General features: G+C 33.3%; 2 protein-coding genes across 4 annotated transcripts; one reads left to right on the forward strand and one right to left on the reverse strand.

The window, feature by feature from the left end:
• Positions 1 to 7,163: 7,163 nt before the first annotated feature.
• Positions 7,164 to 11,611, forward strand: LOC130981976 (TMV resistance protein N-like). Of its 3 annotated transcripts, none has more exons than XM_057905758.1 (6): positions 7,164 to 7,751; positions 7,881 to 8,128; positions 8,216 to 8,988; positions 9,083 to 9,358; positions 9,467 to 10,282; positions 10,539 to 11,611. In XM_057905758.1, the coding sequence occupies exons 1-6, from the start codon at positions 7,255 to 7,257 to the stop codon at positions 11,208 to 11,210; spliced, it is 3,282 nt and encodes a 1,093-aa protein (XP_057761741.1). In that variant the 5' UTR covers positions 7,164 to 7,254; the 3' UTR covers positions 11,211 to 11,611. The 3 variants fall into 3 exon arrangements, with proteins under 3 accessions (XP_057761741.1, XP_057761742.1, XP_057761740.1); XM_057905759.1 differs by having other exon boundaries at positions 8,747 to 8,988; XM_057905757.1 differs by having other exon boundaries at positions 7,881 to 8,988.
• A 738-nt stretch (positions 11,612 to 12,349) lies between these two features.
• Positions 12,350 to 16,512, reverse strand: LOC130981977 (disease resistance protein Roq1-like). The gene is made up of 5 exons (XM_057905760.1): positions 15,935 to 16,512; positions 14,747 to 15,842; positions 14,321 to 14,650; positions 13,397 to 14,209; positions 12,350 to 13,291 (listed from the first exon to the last, which is right to left on the reverse strand). The coding sequence occupies exons 1-5, from the start codon at positions 16,465 to 16,467 to the stop codon at positions 12,713 to 12,715; spliced, it is 3,351 nt and encodes a 1,116-aa protein (XP_057761743.1). The 5' UTR covers positions 16,468 to 16,512; the 3' UTR covers positions 12,350 to 12,712.
• Positions 16,513 to 21,548: the final 5,036 nt, after the last annotated feature.

Below are 21,548 nucleotides of genomic sequence, written 5' to 3' on the forward strand. Positions count from 1 at the left end.
AGTAAGGTGACAAATAAGCGACTTACACTTCGAACGAACAGAATGTTAAAGACAAAAAAGTATCAATAAATTTTCTTAGGATAACAGATGTACACACCTTATTTTTAAATTAGTTCTTATAATTAAAGTATGGTTTTAATTTAAATTAATTTGTCTATATTTATTATGCTAAAAAATTTTATTAGTTAAAGATTAATCTGTTTAAAATATAAATTTTTAAATATTTATTTATCTTTTAATTCATAATTTTACTAGATTTAAACAAAAAGATAAATAAAAAGTGTTAAAATTAAAATTATTTAAGATTATTTAATAAAATATTTTTTGATAGAATTATTTAATCTAATTTTAAAATCAGTCATGCTACACATCCATGTAAAATGTGTATCCAAGTTATCCAAGTTGGCTCAAGCCCAAATTCACTCATGCGTATTAATGAAGCGTGATTTCACGCACCAAAGACACACGAAATCCCTCGTTGCTTCATTCGCGCTTCATTATGAAAAAACGTTACTTCTTCTTCAACACGAAACCATTCATTCTCTTCGAATCTCTCTCGAAATCACTCAAACTTCACTCAAGTTCTCTGTGGAAACCACTACTGGAGAAGAATCGCGAGAAGATTTTGCAAGGAACAAGCAAAAACAAACAAAAATAGCAACAGAGATTGACAAATGTATGAAAAAAACTACTGTTCATTTGAAATCTTGCAATGTAGTGTTTCTCCTAGTTGCATTTTAAGTTTACTAGATTGATTTGCTTCGTTTAGTAGATCGACGTATTCTAATTGTATTTTTACAGTGTAACTAGGACTTTGAATGAAATTTGTTCTTATTTTCATTCAATTCAGTAGATAGTGTAAGTGAGTAGATAGTGTATGTAAATTTGAACTTGATTGTTACTTTATTTAGTTGACTTCTTTTGTATGGAGAAATACTATTCTTGATGATTGAAAGTTTATAATAATTTATTCACCATATGAATGTTGTTCGATTAAGTGGGCTTGGTGATTTTCATTCACTTGATAGTCAGTGTGTTCAGGGTTTAGGGTTATTCTTATTGTATTTTTAGTTTTTACAGCGTAACTAGGATTCTGAATGAAATTTGTTCTTATTTTCATTCAGTTCAGTGGATAGTGTATGTGAGTAGATAGTGTATGTAAATTTGAACTTGGTTGTTACTATGTTCAGTTCACTTGCATGGACAAATACTATTCTTGATGATTGAAAGTTTATAATGATTTATTCAGCACATGAATTGTGTTCTGTTCAGTAGGCTTAGTAATTTTCATTCACTTGATAGTTAGTGTGTTCAGGGTTTAGGGTTATTCTGATTGTATGCAGCAATGCTTTTCTAGCTGTTTCATTATTTATCATGTTTTATTCAGTGTATCAAGGGGGTTTGATTCAGTGGGCTAGGACATTTTCATTGACTTGATTAAGATATGCATGCTTGTATTTGTCGGTGTATTGAGTGAAGTATTGACCAAATTTTTCATTACAACAAAACTCAAGAAGACAATGGTGACAAAGAAGGAGAAGCCGTGCTATAATGTAAGCACATTAGATATATTTATCCACTTGTATTCGAATAATATCTATTTTGTATTATAAATATATCGTCACATTCTGTTTGAAAACTTGCAGAAAACTCATGATTGCAGATGCAAACAAAGGCAATAGCAACATTGTTCAAGAATTTGAGTTAGGAAAAGAAAGATATAGTTGAAGAAATGGGATTCGGTCCCTCGGCACATGTCCCGGAAATAAATGTCTCTCATGCCCTCTTGAGATAATTGATTGATTGCTATGATGAGTATCATAGATGCCTGGAAACTCTCCATGGAAAAATATACATAACTCCTCGCAAGATAGCAGATGCGCTAGGCATAAGCAACGGCGGTAATACACTTTTCACTTTCTGCTTATTTTCAGTTCATTGCTCCCTTTAATTTCGGTTCATTGGTGTATAGAAAATTAAACTGAGCCTTTTTGGCTGATTTGTTGCTATTAAAATATTGTAGGGAATCGTTTTCCTAAAAAAGTTGATTATGGCAGACTGAATCCGGAAGACAAGACAATATTTGACAACCTCAAATGTGTTACATTGGCGATTTTGACAAAGTCTATCCTGGATATGAGTGTTGAAGGGGAGGAGAACCAGCAAAAATTCTGGAGGACTTTTGTCGTCTTCGTAGAGAAGTGCTTCTTGCTGCCGACGACGGTAAGCATGGTCTCCCCGATCCATTAGCCGCCTATATTTCATGTGAACAACATCCGACAGTGATATTGGGCAAAACATGAGCTCAGCTTCTTAAGGAAGGGAATCAAAAACAAGAGAAAGGAAAAGAAACAGTCCGTTGACGGCTGTGTTTTTGTTTTGATGCTGATTTACTTCTATGAAACTAAGTTCCTAAGCTTGTATGGACCTGATGCTCCCCCGCCACTGTGGGTGACCCATTGGACAAAGAAGATGATGGTAGACCAAATTTCGGAAGAAGCAACGAACACATTGGTAAATTAAGCAAAAATTCCCCCCTAAAATTTCGTTTCAGATTCTTTTAAAAAACTCTGCTAACTAAATAAGCTTGTATTTTAGGTTATAATTAATTTATTTCTCGTAGTTGCAATTGTTAGTGTGTTCATTTGAATCTTTGTGCATGCAGAAATATTTTTCTTAATGATTAAATATTTATCTCGTTATATTCACCACATGAATCTTGTTCGATTCAGTGGACTTGCTCATTTTGGTTCACCTGATTGTTAGTGTGTTCAATTGAGTCCTTGTGCATGCAGAAATGTTTTTTTGATGATTAAATGTTTATCACGTTTTATTCAGCACATGAATGTTGTTCGGTTAAATGGAGTTACTCATTTTGATTCACTTGATTGATAGTGCTTTCAGTTAAGTCCTTGTGCATGCAAAAATATTTTTCTTTATCATTAAATGTTTATGGTATTTTATTCAGCACATTAGTATCGTTCGGTTCAGTGAGGTTGCTCATTTTGATTCAGCTGATTGTTAGTGTATTTGATCATTAAATAAGTTTCTGTTTTAGGGATTTCTATATAGAAAGCAAATAAAGAAGGAAAAAAAAAAGAAAGAAGTTAGATAAGAAAGGAAAAGAAAATTGTTGATCTGGATTCTTCTTTGAAAGAAGACACATTTTTCAAATCTGAATCTGAATCTGAATCTGAATCCGACAAAACACTGCCAGCAAAGAGAACAAGACAACAGAGGGTGGTTAAAAAATAAAAACTTGTTGAGACGGATTCAGAAACAACAAGAGAAACTGAAAACAGTCCCACGGATTCAGAAAGCAAAAGTGAATCCAAAAACCAGTAAGTTTGATCTTCAGATTGGTTTTATTTTACTTGTATTTGCTTAAAATGGTTCTTATGCGCTTGTTCTTATGTATTGCAGAGAAGAAAAAATTGAAAAAACTGTCACAAAGAAAAGAAAACAACCACAGAAGGTGATTAAAAAACAAAGCAAACAGGAAGCATGTGCCGACAGATGCAGAGAGCACAAGCAAATATGAAAGCCAGTAAGTATTTGGTGATGTTCATTTATATGATTGTATGATATTCATCTGGTTTAGTTTTGCTTTTCTTTGCTAAAAATTGTTTATGTATGCTTGTTAAGTAAATTACAAATGTGATATTGTTCAGTGGAGTTGGTCAACTTGATTTATTTGATTGTCAAGTGTTTAGTTGAGTCCTTTTTTATGCGAAAATATTTTTCTTGATGATTGAATGTGTATCACATTTTGTTCAGCATATGAATTGCTTTCGGTTCAGTAGTCTTTGTAATTTTCGTTCACTTGATTGTTAGCGTCTTCACTTCTCCCTTTGCATGCAGAAATATTTTTCTTGATGATTGAATGTGTATCACGTTTTATTCATTACATTAATTGCATTCAGTTCAGTGGAGTTTGTCATTTTTGTTCACTTGATTGTTAGTGTCTTCAGTTGGATCCTTTAGCATTAGAAATCTTTTTCTTGCTTATATTTGTCTCCGATATAAATTCGATGTGTTTGTCTGTGTTGCAGAGAACAAGAAATCAAAAAAAACACCCATAGTATAAAGAAGACAACCGCAGAAGGTGGCAAAAAAACAAACCAAATCTGACAAGGAGTAAGTTTCTTGAATCATATTTTCTTTTATTGATGCTTTTGTTTTAGGTTCATTGATACTTATTTTATGAATTTTCAGAACTGAACAAGTAAAAGACAACGCTGCGGAAAAAAGAAGACAAGCGTTGGAGATGTTAAGAGAAAAGAGATCATAGAAAAGAAATGATGGAGCTCAGATAGCAAACGTTGCTCCAAATCAGTTTGACTCGAAGGAGGCGCAAAATATTGTAACAGCCCAGACCATCCGCTAGCATGATATTGTCCGCTTTGGCACACAAGGCCTCACGGTTTTGTCTTTGATGATAGGGATGATAGTCGAAGCCCCCCACACTCACTCGTTAAAACGCGTCATGCTAGGGAGAGGTATCCACACCCTTATAAGGCATGCTTCGTTCTCCTCCCCAACCGATGTGGGACCTTACATAAACTAGAGTGAGACCCGCGCAATGCGCGGAGAAGTAGATTACTTATATTATAAATAGATTTTAATAAATGTTATATTAAAAATATTTTAGAGTACATATTACAAATAGATTTTGAATTTATTTATTTTCTAAAAAGACAGATTATTTATATTAGAGTTATATAAAACTGTATTTTCATTTTTTTTATTTTTCGATTTGCACTAATTGCTACACTTTATTTTTTTGCGTTTTTTTTGTAAATAATTAAAAAAATTAATGAAGGAGAATGAAAAACATATAAAAATATTAAATTAAATTTAAGAAAATTTTGACAATTAGTATGAGAGATTAAAAAATGAAGAGTAGTAAGAGTCTTAATATGTATAAGTTGTAGAATTTGAATATTTATAACTGAAATTTTTTATAATAATTTTTATTATGACACTTTTAATGTATGTTTATTGCATTTAATTAGTTCTTGATGTTTCAATTGAATAATAATAGACAAGAGTTTTTTGTTTTAATTTTTTTTTAAATATTTTACTAAATAGTGATTGGTTGATTTTCATCTTTTGCCAAGTCATTAGAATTGTTGATGTGGCATCATTATCAAGGAAAAGATGGCTTAAACTCATTGTGGAGAAAGTTAGTATCATCTTTTATATATTATAAATTGAATAATAATAGATAAGAGTTTTTTGTTTTAATTTTTTTAAAACATTTTACTAAATAGTGATTGGTTGATTTTCATCTTTTGCCAAGTCATTAGAATTGTTGATGTGGCATCATTAGCAAGGAAAAGATGGCTTAAACTCATTGTGGAGAAAGTTAGTATCAGCTTTTATATATTATAAATAGATAAATAGATAGATAGATTATAAATAGATAGATAGATTTGGCAAGATTTGAATGGTGGGTTCTAAAATTTTGCCAAGTAAGCGATGGTGCTAATATTGCGTTAGTAGAAAAAGAGAAATAACTTAGAAGTAATATGGGTAAACCTAATATTGGTTGTGACTGTTGGACAGAACCATTTAAAAAAGAGGAATACATAAACTTGTGCTACTTGCAATGAGTTCACAATTAAAATGTTATTATTTATAACAAATAAATAGGACTATTGAAAATGATATTGAACAACAGAATGAGAAGAGTAAACTGCAAAGTTGAAAATCTTTAGAAGATACTTGGGACGGATTTCCTACGTTGGAGGCGCCGAATGGTGACGTTGGTCTGAGACCCAGAATCGAGCTCCGACAGAAAAACCGCAACAGGAGAAATGGAGTTTGCCCTGGTTTCTGCAATTTATGCAATGCGCCTCCGCCGGAGATGGACATCGTGATGGACAATTTGTTTTGAGGAAAAAATAATGGCTCATGGGACCGGAAAAGGATGGAGGAAATAAGATCTTGGTACAGAGAGGTGCCAAGAGGAAGATGGTTTCGAGAAGTATGAGAAAGGTAATAAGCTCTTTGGTTTTCAGAGCTTTTTTTGGGGTAAATGTTAATTTGTGTTTTTATTATTTTAGAAATAAGGATTGATTTGGAAAAAGTTAAGTTGTTGGTTTTTATTGTGTTTTTTAGTTGTTTTTTGTGTTTTTTTATTTGAAAATAAAAGTTGATTTGGCAAGATTTGAGTGGTGGATTCTAAAATTTTGCCAAGTAAGCGATGGTGCTGACATAGCGTTAGTAGAAAAAGAGAAATAACTTAGAAGTAATGTGGGTAAACCTATGTACCTACTTTTATATATTAAGAATAGATGCCCCGGACAATACCAGGTAAATTGATTCATTGCAGGCTTTACTTTCGGTTCAGTGATTTCTAAAAATGAATTTCATGTGTTATCTAATCTTGGTTTCTAATTTTAATTTGTTATCTTTGTTATTAGGAAAAATACCCCAGAAATCCCGGTAAAATATTTTTAAAAAAAAAGAAAATCCATCAAAAAAGGAGTTTAAAAACTCCACCAATATAAGTTAAAAATATTTATGTTACTCTTTTAATAAGTATTATATTAATTAAAAATTAATTAAACTATACACAAACTAATATTAAATTTGATGAGTTTTTTATTTAAAATATTTTGTAATACAAAAATAACTTTATCTTTGTTTATTATTTTTATTTTCATATTTATTTCTGTAAATATTTTTAAAATTTTTTATTTTGGTAATTATTATATTTATTTAATTTATAAAAATAAAAAATTCTTGACTTATATACATTTTTCATTGTTTTTTTTTATTCTATCTCTATATCTATGCTCTTCATTGCAAAGGAAAAGTGTAGGCGGCCATTAGATTTATTAAAATCTCAGATTTATTAAAATCTGGCCAGCATTTAGCCAACAAATGAAAAATGAGTGATTCTCCACCATTAGATGAAATCTCACACCATTAAATACATTATTGATGGCTAATTGATGGCTATAAGCCTATAACTCATAAAATCTGCTGGCCCTAGCACTCCTCCATTGCAAAATATAGGCAAAATATGTGGCATTAGTAAGAAAATTATTTCCACTGCCTAAATCTAATTGGTTCATATGAGACGGACTCATTCTGATTATATAAGAAATAAAATCTTATCAATACTTGTCTTGTTATTTTGGTTGATCGACTTGTCTTTTAGGCTTTAGCTTTCTACTTATTGGGAAGTAGATATTTCCCTGGACAAAAAGTCTTATTACAAGAGCAGCACATTTTGTGAGACTCATGGCTCTGCAATCTCCCTTCTCATCTTCTTCCCTCAACTTTACATGGAAATACGATGTGTTCATTAGTTTCAGAGGCCAAGATACCCGATATGGTTTCACTGGCAATCTCTACAAAGCTCTCTGTGACAAAGGAATCCACACCTTCTTTGATGATGACAAACTTCTAAGTGGAGAGGAAATCACACCTGCAATTATCAAGGCAATTGAAGAGTCCAGGATTGCCATCGTTGTACTCTCTCCTAACTATGCTTCTTCTTCTTTTTGCTTAGACGAACTGGTCCATGTCCTTCACTGCATCAAGGGAAATAATCGCTTGGTTTTGCCTGTTTTCTATGAGATGGATCCTTCTGATGTGCGCCATCTAAAAAACAGTTTTGGAGAGGCAATGGCTAAGCATGAGAACAGATACAAGGATCACATGAATAACAAGGTGGACAAATGGAAGAAGGCTCTTAAAGAAGTAGCCAATTTGTCTGGCTATCATTTCAAACACAGGTAACTTCACTTCGTATACCTCCTTTTTTGTAAACTATTTGATTTATCAAAGTATTACGGTTTGAAGTGACTATCAGAACCTAGACGTATTCACATGTATATGTATATTGACTAGTCTTGATTTTTCAGAAACGGATATGAACACATGTTTATTGGAAACATTGTGGATAACATCTCAAAAAGGATTAGACGACATTCCACTTTGCTTGTTGCTGATCACCCTGTTGGATTGGAGTCCCCAGTGTCAGAGGTAGCTTCACTTCTAGATGTTAACTCCAGTGCCGAAGTTCGAATGGTAGGGATACATGGAATTGGGGGAATAGGGAAAACAACCGTTGCAACTGCCGTCTATAACTTGATAGCTGACCATTTTGAAGGTGTGTGCTTTCTTGAAAACGTGAGAGAAAATTCAAATAGACACGGTTTAGTACATCTTCAAACTATTCTTCTTTCTGAGATTTTAGGAGAGAAGGATATCAAGCTAACAAGTAGTAAACAAGGAGTTTTTGAGATACAAAAGAGGTTATGTCAAAAGAAAGTTCTTTTGGTTCTTGATGATGCTAATGAGCATGAGCAGTTAAAAGCTATTGCTGGAATGCCTGATTGGTTTGGTCTTGGCAGCAGAATCATTATTACAACACGGAACAAACATTTGCTAATACTTCATGAGGTTGAAAGGACATACGAAGTGCAAGGTTTAAAAGAGAAAGAGTCCCTTGATTTGCTTACTTGGAAAGCTTTTAAAACTGCTTCTGTTAGCCCAGAATACGAGAATGTTTTAAACCGTGCAGTAACTTATGCTTCTGGACTTCCATTGGCTTTGGAAGTAATAGGTTCTAACTTGTTTAGAAAAGATTTACAGCAATGGGAATCTGCATTGGATCAATATGAAAAAGTTCTTGATAATAAAATTCGTAAAATACTTCAGGTTTGTTTTGATGCTTTGGAAAAAGAAGAACAGAGTGTTTTTCTTGATATTGCCTGTTGTTTTATAGGATATGAATCAATAGAGAATCTACTTCAAGCTCATTATGGCCGTTGCATGCAATATCATATTGGAGTGTTGGGTGAAAAATCTCTCATAAGGATCGATTGGTGTAATAACAGGGTGACAATGCATGATTTGATAGTGGATATGGGCAAAGAAATTGTTCTAGAAGAGTCACCAAAAATACCAGGAAAGCGTAGTAGATTGTGGTTCTATAAAGATATAGTTAAAGTTTTTGAAGATAATCAAGTAAGTAATAAATTTCAATAAATAACTTTGTTGAAAGTTTTTGTTCATACACTTGTATTCTAATTGATTCATGTTTTGAATTTTGTGGTGAAAGGGGACTAGCGCCATTGAAATCATTTATCTGGAAAGGGATGTAGAAGTGAAATGGGATGGAACAACTTTTAAAGATATGAAAAATCTTAAAACACTCGTCATAAAAAATGGTTGTTTCTCTGAAAGTCCCAAACATCTTCCAAACAGTTTAAGAGTATTGGAATGGTGGAAATATCCTTCAAAGTATTTTCCACATGATTTTCAACCAAAGGAGCTCTCAATACTCAAGTTACCCCATAATATCTATATGCCACCCAAGTTGGATAGTCTATCCAAGGTAAGTGTTCTAAATTCCTTTTTATCATTTTGTGTGTTAGTCAATTCATATGGAGTTTATTTGTTTGATGCTTCTATTTCTTTTTCTGTTTTTTTTTTTTTTTTACAGAAGCTGGTGAGCTTGAAAGTTTTGAATTTTGATTATTGTAATTCTTTGAATGAGATAGTTGATGTGTCTAATCTCCAAACTTTACAAGAATTTTCGTTCAAAAGATGTAAAAATTTAGTTACAGTTCATAGTTCAGTTGGTTTTCTGTCTAAACTTAAAATATTGAATGCTGAATATTGCTGCAAGCTCAGAAATTTTCCACCTACTATTAATTTGCCTTCACTGGAAAAACTCCTTCTATCTGGTTGCTCAAGTCTCAAGAATTTTCCAGAAATTCCAGAAGAGATGAAAAATCTTGAAGTACTTTATTTGCATGGGACTGGCATAAAAGATTTACCATGTTCATTTCGTAATTTTTCCGGATTGTTTTGGTTGGTAATGCATGAGAATTATAAAATGTGTAAGATACCAAGTGTCATTGGCATGATGCCACGGCTGTATCATTGTGACATTGTTGTAGGAGGAAATAAGGGGAGGGTATTAGGAAAGCAGGAGGAGGGGCTTCATGGAATACACACTAACTCCCTCCCATCTTTAAATCTGAAAGATCTTTCTCTCATGAACAGCAATTTGTCAGATGACTTTTTTCCACTAGCTCTTGCATGGTTTCCCAATGTGGCATCATTAAAACTAAGTGGCAATAATTTCACAGTCCTTCCTGAATGCATCAGAAAATTTCAATTTCTAATTTCCCTCAATATGGATCATAGCAAGTATCTTCGGGAGATTATTGGGATTCCACCAAACTTGAAAGAGTTCTCAGCAGTAAACTGCAAATCATTGAGTCCCAGGGGCACAAGTTTGTTGCTCAATCAGGTTTTGTTACTTTTTAATTAATTAACAATGTATGATCACATCATAATTCATATTAAAGTTAAGAGAAATGTTAGAGGACTATCAAAATTTATTATTTTTGGCCCATCAATATTTGAAAGTATAGGATAAAGTATGTTGTTGGATTACTAGACTAAAGGAACTAAACTAAAACAATAAGTTCTAATGGTCGCTAGTATTTCTCTAAAATTAATAGTATATGCTAAACTACTGCTTCTGCATTATGAATGATTGACAGAAATTGCACGAGCGTGGGGGGACCAAGTTTGTGATGCCAGGTGGAAAGATTCCAAGGTGGTTTGAGAAGCGCAGCAGGGGAGCTTCTATTTCCTTCTGGTTTCGTGGCACCATATTCCCTCGCCATGCTCTTTGCATTGCAGTTCTACTCACCGATGACCTCCCTTCCCCAATTGGAGTAAGACCCATCGTGAGCATTAATGGCTACCAATTCCTCCGTGGAAAATGGGACACCGCAATGGATCAATTATTTATTCTTAATTTGTCAGAAACAAATGTTTATAGGTGCAAGTGCAATGTAACACAACGTTTTGAAAACAAATGGAATCATGCGGAGGTTTCATATGAAACACTTGACTACTATACCTACGGCGAGGTCTCCAGTGAGTCCATTGCAAAAGAGATTGGAATGCACGTATGGAAGGAAGAGAGTAGTAGTATAATGGAAGGTATTCGATTCACTGATCCATACAAAATGACACAAGTAATTATAATGATGATCATGCTCTCAATAGCATTCCCCAACCATAAGAACCACCCCTTGCTCCTCCAAACATGCATTGGTTTGTGGACATTGCTCTTTCTAACACACACACTCTTTCCAGCACCCACTCTGTATGATTTGGATGATAACTGTGCAATTAGGATTGGAAGAATTGGATATCAGTGTTAGTTAAATGACATCCACACAGCTATGTGCGTGCACCACTTATGTCCTACTCTTATCACTGTTTGTCTGTTACTCTGATTTTAGTTTCATTGACCTTCTTGTTCTTGCAGATAACATAAAACGCACATAATCTTCTTGTTTATTTCAATAATGACGGAAAAGTAGAAAGGAGAATATCGTAAGATAGAAATAACCATGCTTGTGTACTTGCTACTTGTTGAGCAACAGTTTATATTGATTCTGAATTTCTAACAAAATGGGTGCTACCAAGCTAGGAATGCAAATAAGTAGCATATTAGTCTTATCTCAAAAAGAATGCGGAGCACAAATAATGGTTCTAGAATAATGTTACGGGAAAAATATTGGAATGAATGAAAATGATGATCAGAGAAAGTTTTTTTATCAGTACTTGTTGGCACTTAGTAAGAACAGGGAATTATTTGATTCACGCATACGAAATTAGTTATGGAAAGGCATTCACCTTCTTTTTGTATTTCTAGCTAGCTACTACTACCTATTTTCATTTGGTTCAGAATCATTCAATATAATATAATATACATAATTAGTTATGAAAGTTAGCTGCACATTTAACTAAGAAAGAAATACTTCACATTAAGTAAATACTTTCAGGAGATTATACACATAATTATACTTTGCTTGTGCAATACTATTGAGACCATAATAATCATAGTGTTGTCCTTTTGCCAAATTATTAATTAGAAGATTTCACAATAAAATTTAAAGTGTAAAATCCCTACGATACCCTTATTCCTTTTTTTATCCAAACCAAACCTTAACTTCTAACACACTCACACATGCGGCTGAGGATGAAAGAAGGAAAAAGAGAGGGAAAATAGAGAGGGAGAAGAAAGGAAGAAGAGGGAAAATGGACCAGTTTCTTACTTTCTTATTTTTCTAATAACCAAAGAATCATTTTTATTTAAACCGAAAGAAAATAGATGTTTAATTGTCCAATTTTCTTTGTATTCATAATGCTCTCCGTTATTGCTTAAGATACCATATTGAAAGGCAATCTCTGGTTCACAACTTAGAACTTTTACCCATTGACATTGAATCAAACAAGGAGAAGCAAAACTAAAATATTAAATTCACATAAAATGAGTGTTGCTCAATTCTGGTTTATATTAATTGATGCAACATAATGTGTTTGACTGATGCCACAAAAATCAGGGTTCAAAAACATTTATCTTCTTGAGCCTATAAATCAATGAGTTAAGATAAACCAAAGCATACAGATTCAAGTTGACAGTGGGTAATAGGGTTATCTATTTGGCTTGCAATAGCATTATGTTACACATTCAGAATGATTCAATATATAAATGTATAATACAAAAGAGTTGTCAAAGTAGCAAGTAACATATTCAATGGTCATCTCTATTTCATATTGAATCAAACAAGCAGAAGCAAGGGAAGCATCACAACCATATAGCTGCGCGGATGCTGATATCGAATCCTCCCTACCCTCCTTCCTAATTGACAGTTATTTATCCAAGAAAATTGTGTGTTAGAAACAACAATGTCCACAACCCAATGCATGTTTGGAGGAGCAAGGGGTGCTTCTTATGGTTGGGGAATGCTATTGAGAGTATGATCATCATTATAATTAGTTGTGTCATTTTGTATGGATCAGTGAATCGAATATCTTCCATTATACAACTACTCTCTTGCTTGAATACGTGCATTCCAATCTCTTTTGCAATTGACTCACTTGGGACCTTTTCCTCACCCATAAATGCTGTATATGAAAGCTTCGCATGATTCCATCCTCTTCCAAAATTTAGTGCTTCACCATAACTTCTCTCCAGATTAAAAATAAATAATTGATCCATTGTTGTCATCCATAGACGTTGAACTTGGTTGCCATTGACGGTCACAATGGGGTATACTTTATGTGGGGAAGGGATGTCATCTTTGAGTAGAATTGCAACGCAAAGAGCATTGTCGGGGAATATGGTGCCACGAAACCAGAAAGAAATAGAAGCTCCACTGCTGCGCCACTCAAACCACCTTGGAATCCTTCCACCTGGCATCTTAAAGTGGGTGCTTCTACACTCGTGCACTTTCTGTCATTCATTCATAATGCAGAAGAAGTAGTTTAGCATACATTATTAATTTAATATGAATTATGATGTCATCTGCATTCTTAATTATTAAAAAAGTAACCAAACCTGATTGAGTAACACGCTTGTGCCCCTCTCACTCAATGATTTGCAGTTTACTGCTGAGAAGTATTTCAAGTTTGGTGGAATCCCTCTAATCTCCCGAAGATGCTTGCAATCATCCACATTGAGATGCCATACAAAGCGAAATTGTTGGATGCATTCAGGAAGGACTGTGAAATCATTGCCTCTTAGATCTAACTTTTCCACATTGGGAAACCATGCAACAGCTAGTGGAAAAAAGTCATCTGACAAATCGCTGTTTATGAGATGAAGATGACCCATACGTGAAGAGGGGAGGGAGTTAGTGAGTATTCCATGAAGCCCCTCTTCCTGCTCTTCTGATACCCTCCCCTTATTTTCTACTAACTTAATTTTACAGAAAGACAGGCGTGGCATCATGCCAATGACACTTGGTATTCTATATATTTCATTTTTCTTCAATTCCAAATGCCACAATTTAGAAAGATTACAAAATGAATATGGCAAATCTTTTATCCCAGTGCCAATCAAAGTAAGCTCTTCTAAATTTTTCATCTCTTTTGGAATTTCTGGAAATTTCTCAAGGCTTGAGCATCCAGATAGACTGAGTGTTTCCAGTGAGGGCAAATTAATAACAGGTGGAAAACTTCTGAGCTTGGGGCACTTTTCAGCATTCAATATTTTAAGTTTAGGTAAAAAACCAACTGAACTGTGCACTCCGACTAAATTACTACATCCTTTAAAAGAAAATTCTTCTAAAGTTTGAAGATTAGGCACATCAGGTATCTCTTTCAAAGAATCACTATAATCAAAATTCAAAACTTTCAAGGTGATCAACATCTGAAAAAAAAAAAACATAACAAATAAAATTAATGAACAAACTAAAATAAAACCAAATAAACCTGATCATGTGAACATAAAAAATCATAAATATGAATTTAGTACGCTTACCTTGGATAAGCTATCCAACTTGGGTGACATATAGAGATAATCAGGCAACTTGAGTATGGAAAGCTTTTCTGGATTAAAATTAGACGGAAAATATCTCGATGGATACCTCCTCCATTCCAATACTCTTAAACTATTTGGAAGATGTTTGGGACCTCTGGAAAAACGACCATTTTTTATGATAAGTGTTTTGAGATTTTTCATCTCTTTAAAAGCTATTCCATCCCATTTTACTTCTACATCATCATTTTTCTCTTTTTTCGATGGATCTTCACCTCCTTCCTTTCTTGATAAAGGAAATTCTAAATGTATGATTTCAATGGCACTAGATCCCTTTCATCACACAAAAGTAAGAACATGAATTAATTAAAATACATGTGTTAAAAAAAAGTCTTTAATAAGCTTAAGTAAAAAAAAACTATTACTTACTTGATTATCTTCTAAAACTTTAACTATGTCCTTGTAAAACCATAATCTACTACGTTTTCCAGGCACTTTTTCTCGACATATATCTTTGCCCATATCCTCTATTAGATCATGTAATGTTATTGTGAATTGATCATTCTTTACGAGAGACTTTTCAACTAACACTCCAATATGATATTTCATGCAACTCCCATAATGAGCTTGAAGTAGATCTGTAACTTCCTGTAATTCATATCCTTTGAAACAACAGGCAATATCAAGAAAAATACTCTGCTCCTCTTTTTCCAAAGCATCAAAACTTATTCGAAGTATCTCATGTATTTTATCATCAAGATGTCTTTCAAATTTATCCAATGCAGATTCCCATTCTTCTACTGTTTTTCCACACAAGTGACTACCTATTACTTCCAAAGCCAATGGAAGTCCAGAAGCATAAGTTACTGCACGGGTTAAAACATTTTTATACCTTGGGTTGATAATATCTGTTTTAAAGGCTTTCCATTGAAGCAAATCTAAGGACTCTTTCTTATTTAAACCTTGTACCTCATATGTTCTTTCAATGTCATGAAGTGTCAACAAATGTTTGTTTCGTGTTGTAATAATGATTCTGCTTTCAGGATGAAACCAATCAGGTTTTCCTACCATAGCTGTCAACTGTTCATGCTCATTAACATCATCCAAAACCAAAAGAACTTTTATTTGACTGAGTCTACGTTGTATCTGTGAAATTCCTTCATTAACACCTATTATCTGGACTCCCTCCTTTCCTAATATCTTACAAAGAAGATTGTTTTGAAGATGCACCAACCCATATTTTTGTGAATTTTCTCTCACCTTCTCAAGAAAACACACACCTTCAAAATTGTCGGCAATCAAATTATAAAGAGCAAGAGTAAGTGTTGTTTTCCCTATGCCACCAATTCCATGTATTCCTACCATGCGAATTCGATCAGTAGAATCCATTTCCAAAAGTGAAATTACTTTTGACACTGGAGACTCGAGTCCAACCGGGAAGTCAGCCACGGGCAAAGGTAGACGCCCAATCTTTCTTGAAATGTCTTGCACGATCTTTTTAATAAACTCATGTTCATATCCATGCCTGCCCAATAAACAAACACATATATACTTTTACAATTCAAAATTGTAATAATGAGAAACAATCACAGAAAGAAGTATACTAAGTGAAGTTACCCATCTTTAAAATGATAGCCAGACAAATTGGCTACTTCTTTCAGAGCCTTCTTCCATGTGTCTACCTTGTTGTTCATGTGATCCTTGTATCTGTTCTCATGCTTAGCCATTGCCTCTCCAAAACTGTTTTTCAGATGGCGCAGATCAGAAGGATCCACATTAAAGAAAACCGGGAAAACAAACCGATTGTTTCTCTTGATGTAGTGAAGGATATGGACCAATTCCTCTAAGCAAAAAGAAGAAGCAGCATAGTCGGGAGAGAGTACAACGACGGCAATCCTGGACTCTTGAATTGCCTTGAGAAGTGAAGGTGTGATTTTCTCTCCACTTTGAAGCTCGCCATCATCAAAGAAGGTGTGGATTCCTTTGCGACTGAGAGCTTTGTAGAGGTTGCCAGTGAAACCATAGCGAGTATCTTGGCCTCTGAAACTGATGAAGACATCGTATTTCCATGCATATCTGATGGAAGAAGAGGAAAAGGGATGGACAGAAGATGAGGAGGAGGAGAAGAAGAAAGAGGATTGGAGAGGCATGAGATGGAAGCAAGCTGTTAGGCTGTATATATGTTGGAGTGTTGGATGATCATCAAAACCAGAGAAACAAAGTAGAAAGTATATAAAGTGAGTGAGTGAGCGTGAGTAATGGGTGTGTAAGTCTAGTCAGTCAACTACATGATTCCTTTGGTTCACCTCTCACCCACGCGTCATCACTATTCGCTAATAATTTATGTTCAAAAGAATCCTATGCTATTGTACGGTGTAATTCTTATTAACTCTTTCTTTGGAAAACACTGACTTATTATTAGTTTTTGCCTCGAAATTTCAAGGAAGAGAAATCTTGTACAACTGTCATAGTATTCCGATCCAAACTTTAGCAGTCAAAAAAGCTGGAAAAAGAGGTTACATCTTTTATAAAAACAGCACTTTAGTGTGTGAATGAGTAGACAGATATTGTCGTTTGTGGGACTCTTAACAACTTGTTCTGTGAATAAACAGTAGTCACACTTATATGATGTGAACTTTCCTGTATTATTCTTTTGACAATGTGTGATAATGCCAAAATTCTTAAATTAATCGCACTTATACAAACTAATTATGTTGATGTGATAAGGTGTCAATGTTTTTTGCCCTTGTAGAATATTAGAATATAGAAAACTAAGTCACAAGCTTGTTGTGAACACATTGCTCCAATTCTTGGTTTGTAGAAAAAGGAATCAAGAAAAAGTAACAGAAATTGGGAGATGGAAGTAAAATAAGGTACATGGTTTCCTTCAAAACTAGGATTGAAGAAGTAACAGTAGAAAACTTATTCAAATCATTTTTAACCCAGAGAACCGCAATTACCAAATACACTCTTAATTATATGCATTGAGCCTTGTATATATATTGATATAAATAGAGATCTCTGTATCACGGTTCTCTCATTCATTCATTCAATCCATTTCCTAAAATTTGTTGGAATAATAAGGAAACTAAAACACAAGTTTAAGAGAGAAGAAGCTATAGCCACTAGTATTATTTTGCAATGGGAAAAAATAACACTTCTGGGGCTACGATCAATGTGCAGTAGTGTTTAGAATTGAGTGTGGTTGGCATCACTTTCATTTTGGTTGTTTATTGTGACTTAACTTTTTGAGATTTGTATTAGCTCGATTTTGAAATCTAAAGACATTTAATGTCCTAACCTTTGGAATTTGGTATTCAAAGGGTGTTTTACTTTGATTGCTTTTAATTAAGACAAAACTTTGTCCTTGCTTATCTACTTTTTAAAGAAATGCATGGCCACTTATGAATATTAAATGTATATTCTTATATAATGACTGATTTTTTATGCTATGATATTTTATAATATTAACTCATTGAAAATTATGCGTTAACGTGTTTTGTTCTTTCCTCGAAATTTCATTGAAAGATATCTACTACTACCTTGCATAACTAATTGCTTCTATTATTCTTCTTATATTGTGGACTCAAGCCACCAAGAGAAAAAAAATCAAGAACAAGTATGAAGAGTGTTATTAACTTATTATCACTTTCGTACACTAATTTTCATTCTTCTTTTTTCTCTGTAATAAAATAAACAAAGAGAATTTCTTCAAACATCTATAAGTCACTAAATTTGCTACAGAACTTCATGCAATAAAAACTTTCATGTTTTGAATAGAACAAACACAATGTTATGATGCCTAATCAATTATAACCTCCTTTATGTCTACTGTTTTATGAGAATCCACCATAAACACAAATTATATTCCTCCAATCACAAACAAATATCCAACTTTTAATCTTACTTTAACTAAAATAAATATTTGCTTAAAAAGACTAGGTTATAAACATAAGTGATAGTTTCCATTTTAGATAGTATAGTTTGTACATAGCTCTTAATTTAATGCTGTCCAAGCTGGTAGTGTTAAACTTATTTGCTAGGAATAAGTTAGAGTAAGTTGGTGACTAGTGTAGTTAGCTCTCACTCTGTATTAACATTCTTAAGATTCACTCAACATAGAAATCATTTTCTCTAATTCTCTTGCCTCTCTTGTTCACAAATAAGCACTATTATGCATGCCATCCTTCACTCTATTATCATGTTGTTCTTTCGTCAAAATTCAAGGAATGGTGCATGACTCTACCTTGAAATTTGCATAACTGTTATATTGTTCTTACATTGGATTCATCTATTATTGTTCTTTTCTTGGGGACTCAGGAGGCCAAGACTACATCACAGTAGACAATAATCCTTATTTTTCTTGTTCTTTTGTACACTGAATCCTCATTGATGCGTCTTGTTTATTCTCAGAGTTAAAATATGTAGTGATGGAGATTTTTTTTTTCTATCATAACTGTGTTACACTTCTTCCATTTCAGTTGAAAAAGAATCTCTCTCAACATTATATCACTGAAGAAGTTGCACCATCTATTTATCTATTAATATATAAAAGTAGGTACATAGGTTTACTCATATTGCTTTTAAGTTATTTCTCTTCTTCTACTAACGTCATGTCAGCACTAACGCTTACTTGGCAAAATTTTAGAATCCACCACTTAAATCTTGCCAAATCAACTTTTATTTTCACATAAAAAAAACACAAAAAACAACTAAAAAACACAATAAAAACCAACAAATTAACTTTTTCCAAATCAATCCTTATTTCTAAAACAACAAAAACACAAATTAACATTTACCCAAAAAAAAGCTCTCAAAACCAAAGAGCTTATTACCTTTCTCAAACTCTCACCCTCTTGGCATATCTCCGTACCAAAATCTTATTTCCTCCATCCTCTTTCGGTCCCATCCTATTTCCTCCATCCTCTTCCAGTCCCATGAGCGATTGTTTTTTCCTCAAAACAAATTGTACATCGCGATGTCCATCTCCGGCGGAGCCGCATTGCATAAATTGCAGAAACTAGGGCAAACTCCATTCCTCCTCTTGCGGTTTTCCTGCCGGAGCTGTCTTAGACCAACGTCACCATTCAGCGCCTCCAACGTAGGAAATTTGTCCCAGGTATTTTCCTAAAAATTTTCAACTTTGCCGTTTACTCTTCTCATTGTTCAATATCATTTTCAATAGCCCTATTTATCTATTTATAATTTATAAAAGCTAATACCAACTCTCTCCACAATGAGTTTAAGTCATCTTTTTTTTGCTAATGATGTCACATAAGCAATTCTAATGACTTGAAAAAAGATGAAAATCAACCAATCACTATTTAGTAAAATATTTTAAAAAAATTAAAACAAAAAACTCTTATCTATTATTATTCAATTGAAACATCAAGTATAAATTAAATGCAATAAACATACATTAAAAGTGTCATAATAATAATAATTATAAAAAATTTCAATTACAAATATTCAAATTCGACAACTTATACATATTAAGACTCTTACTACTCTTCATTTCTTAATCTCTCATACTAATTATAAAAAAAATTGTCAAATTTAATATAACATTTTTATATTTTTTATTCTCATTCATTTATTTTTAAATTATTTACAAACAAAAAAACCACAAAAAAGATAAAGTGTAGCCATTAATGCAAATCGAAAAATGAAAAAAAATGAAAATGCAATTTTGTATAACTCTAATATAAATAACTTATGTCTTTTTTAAAAATAAATAAATTCAAAATCTATTTATAATATGTTCTCTAAAATATTTTTAATATAACATTTATTAAAATATACTATATACTATAAATAATCTATCTCTTCGCGCATTGCGTGGGTCTCACTCTAGTAATATATAAAAGTTGATACCAACTCTCTCCACAATGAGTTTAAGCTATCTTTTCTTCGCTAATGATGCCACGTCAGCAATTCTAATGACTTGGCAAAAGATAAAAATCAACCAATCACTATTTAATAAAATATTTTAAAAAAATTAAAACAAAAAATTCTTACCTATTATTATTCAATTGAAACATCAAGTACTAATTAAATACAATAAACATACATTAAAAGTGTCATAATAATAATTATAAGAGTAATTACCCAAATCAGTCCCCGAGGATTTTAAAAACGGACATTTTAGTCCCCAAAGAAAATTAATACACAGATTAATCCTTTAAGATTTGTTCCGGTGGACAAATTAGTCCTCGGTCCAGTTTTCGGCGTAACTCATCAAGGGAGACTGCTGAATTGGCATGTTTAGATGCACACGTGGCACTTAACATGCACAGGTGTCTGTTATGGACAAATTGGTCCCCAGTGTAAAAGGCAAAGTGACGTCATTTTAGGGTTGGAGAAACGTAACGTTGCAAGGTGATAATGAAAGTCACGTTTCTTCTCCTCCCTTTCAACCTTTTTCACTGCAAAAAGACCCTAATCCTATTCTTTCTTATCAGTTTTTACTTTTTACAGAGAGCCCTCTCCACGTTGCTTCATCACGACCTACCTCATCTCCCACCTCATCTCCCAACATTACGATCGTGACGGTTGTTGTTCAATTTCATCTTTGTATTCCGTTACCCTTCACGAGGCGTCTCTCCTGGATGCATCAGTACCAATTCGCAAGGAAGAGGCACTGAAGTGGATGTGATCACCATTGAAGATTCACACTGAAGAAGGTGAGACTCTGTTTGATTATGTTTCTCGTAGTTAGAATTGATATATTATTTTGAAGTGTATCTTGCAGTATAGAGCACAATGCTATGTGTACAAAGTGTCTGATTTTGCATGCATGTTCCTTGACAGTTACTAAATTTGCTGAACAATTTTTTGGTTTCTTTTAAGAAAATTGTGACAATAGAGCTAATGTCTATGAATATTTTTTTGGTTTGTTTCTTCTATTCATACAGGTAAATGGAGGAATTTGCGATTCCTATTTTTCACTATGGTGGACATTTTGTGAGGGATAACAAGGGAGTTCTTGTATATATTGAGGGAAAAGTTGAAAATTTTTCTAAGATGGATATTGATCTGATATGCTTCTTTGACCTGTAAACTCTGTTCAAATGTTTGGGTTATTTGGATTATAAGGCTATGTATTGGTTTGATCCTACTGCACCTGACTTAGAGAATGTGTTGCACCTTATAAACGGAGACCTTGGGATTAATCAGCTGCGTGAGAATATACTAGAGAACAAGGACACGGAGGAGTTTTATTTGTATTTTG

This window comes from Arachis stenosperma, chromosome 5 (assembly GCF_014773155.1).
Source record: "Arachis stenosperma cultivar V10309 chromosome 5, arast.V10309.gnm1.PFL2, whole genome shotgun sequence".
Classification (NCBI taxonomy): Eukaryota; Viridiplantae; Streptophyta; class Magnoliopsida; order Fabales; family Fabaceae; genus Arachis; species Arachis stenosperma.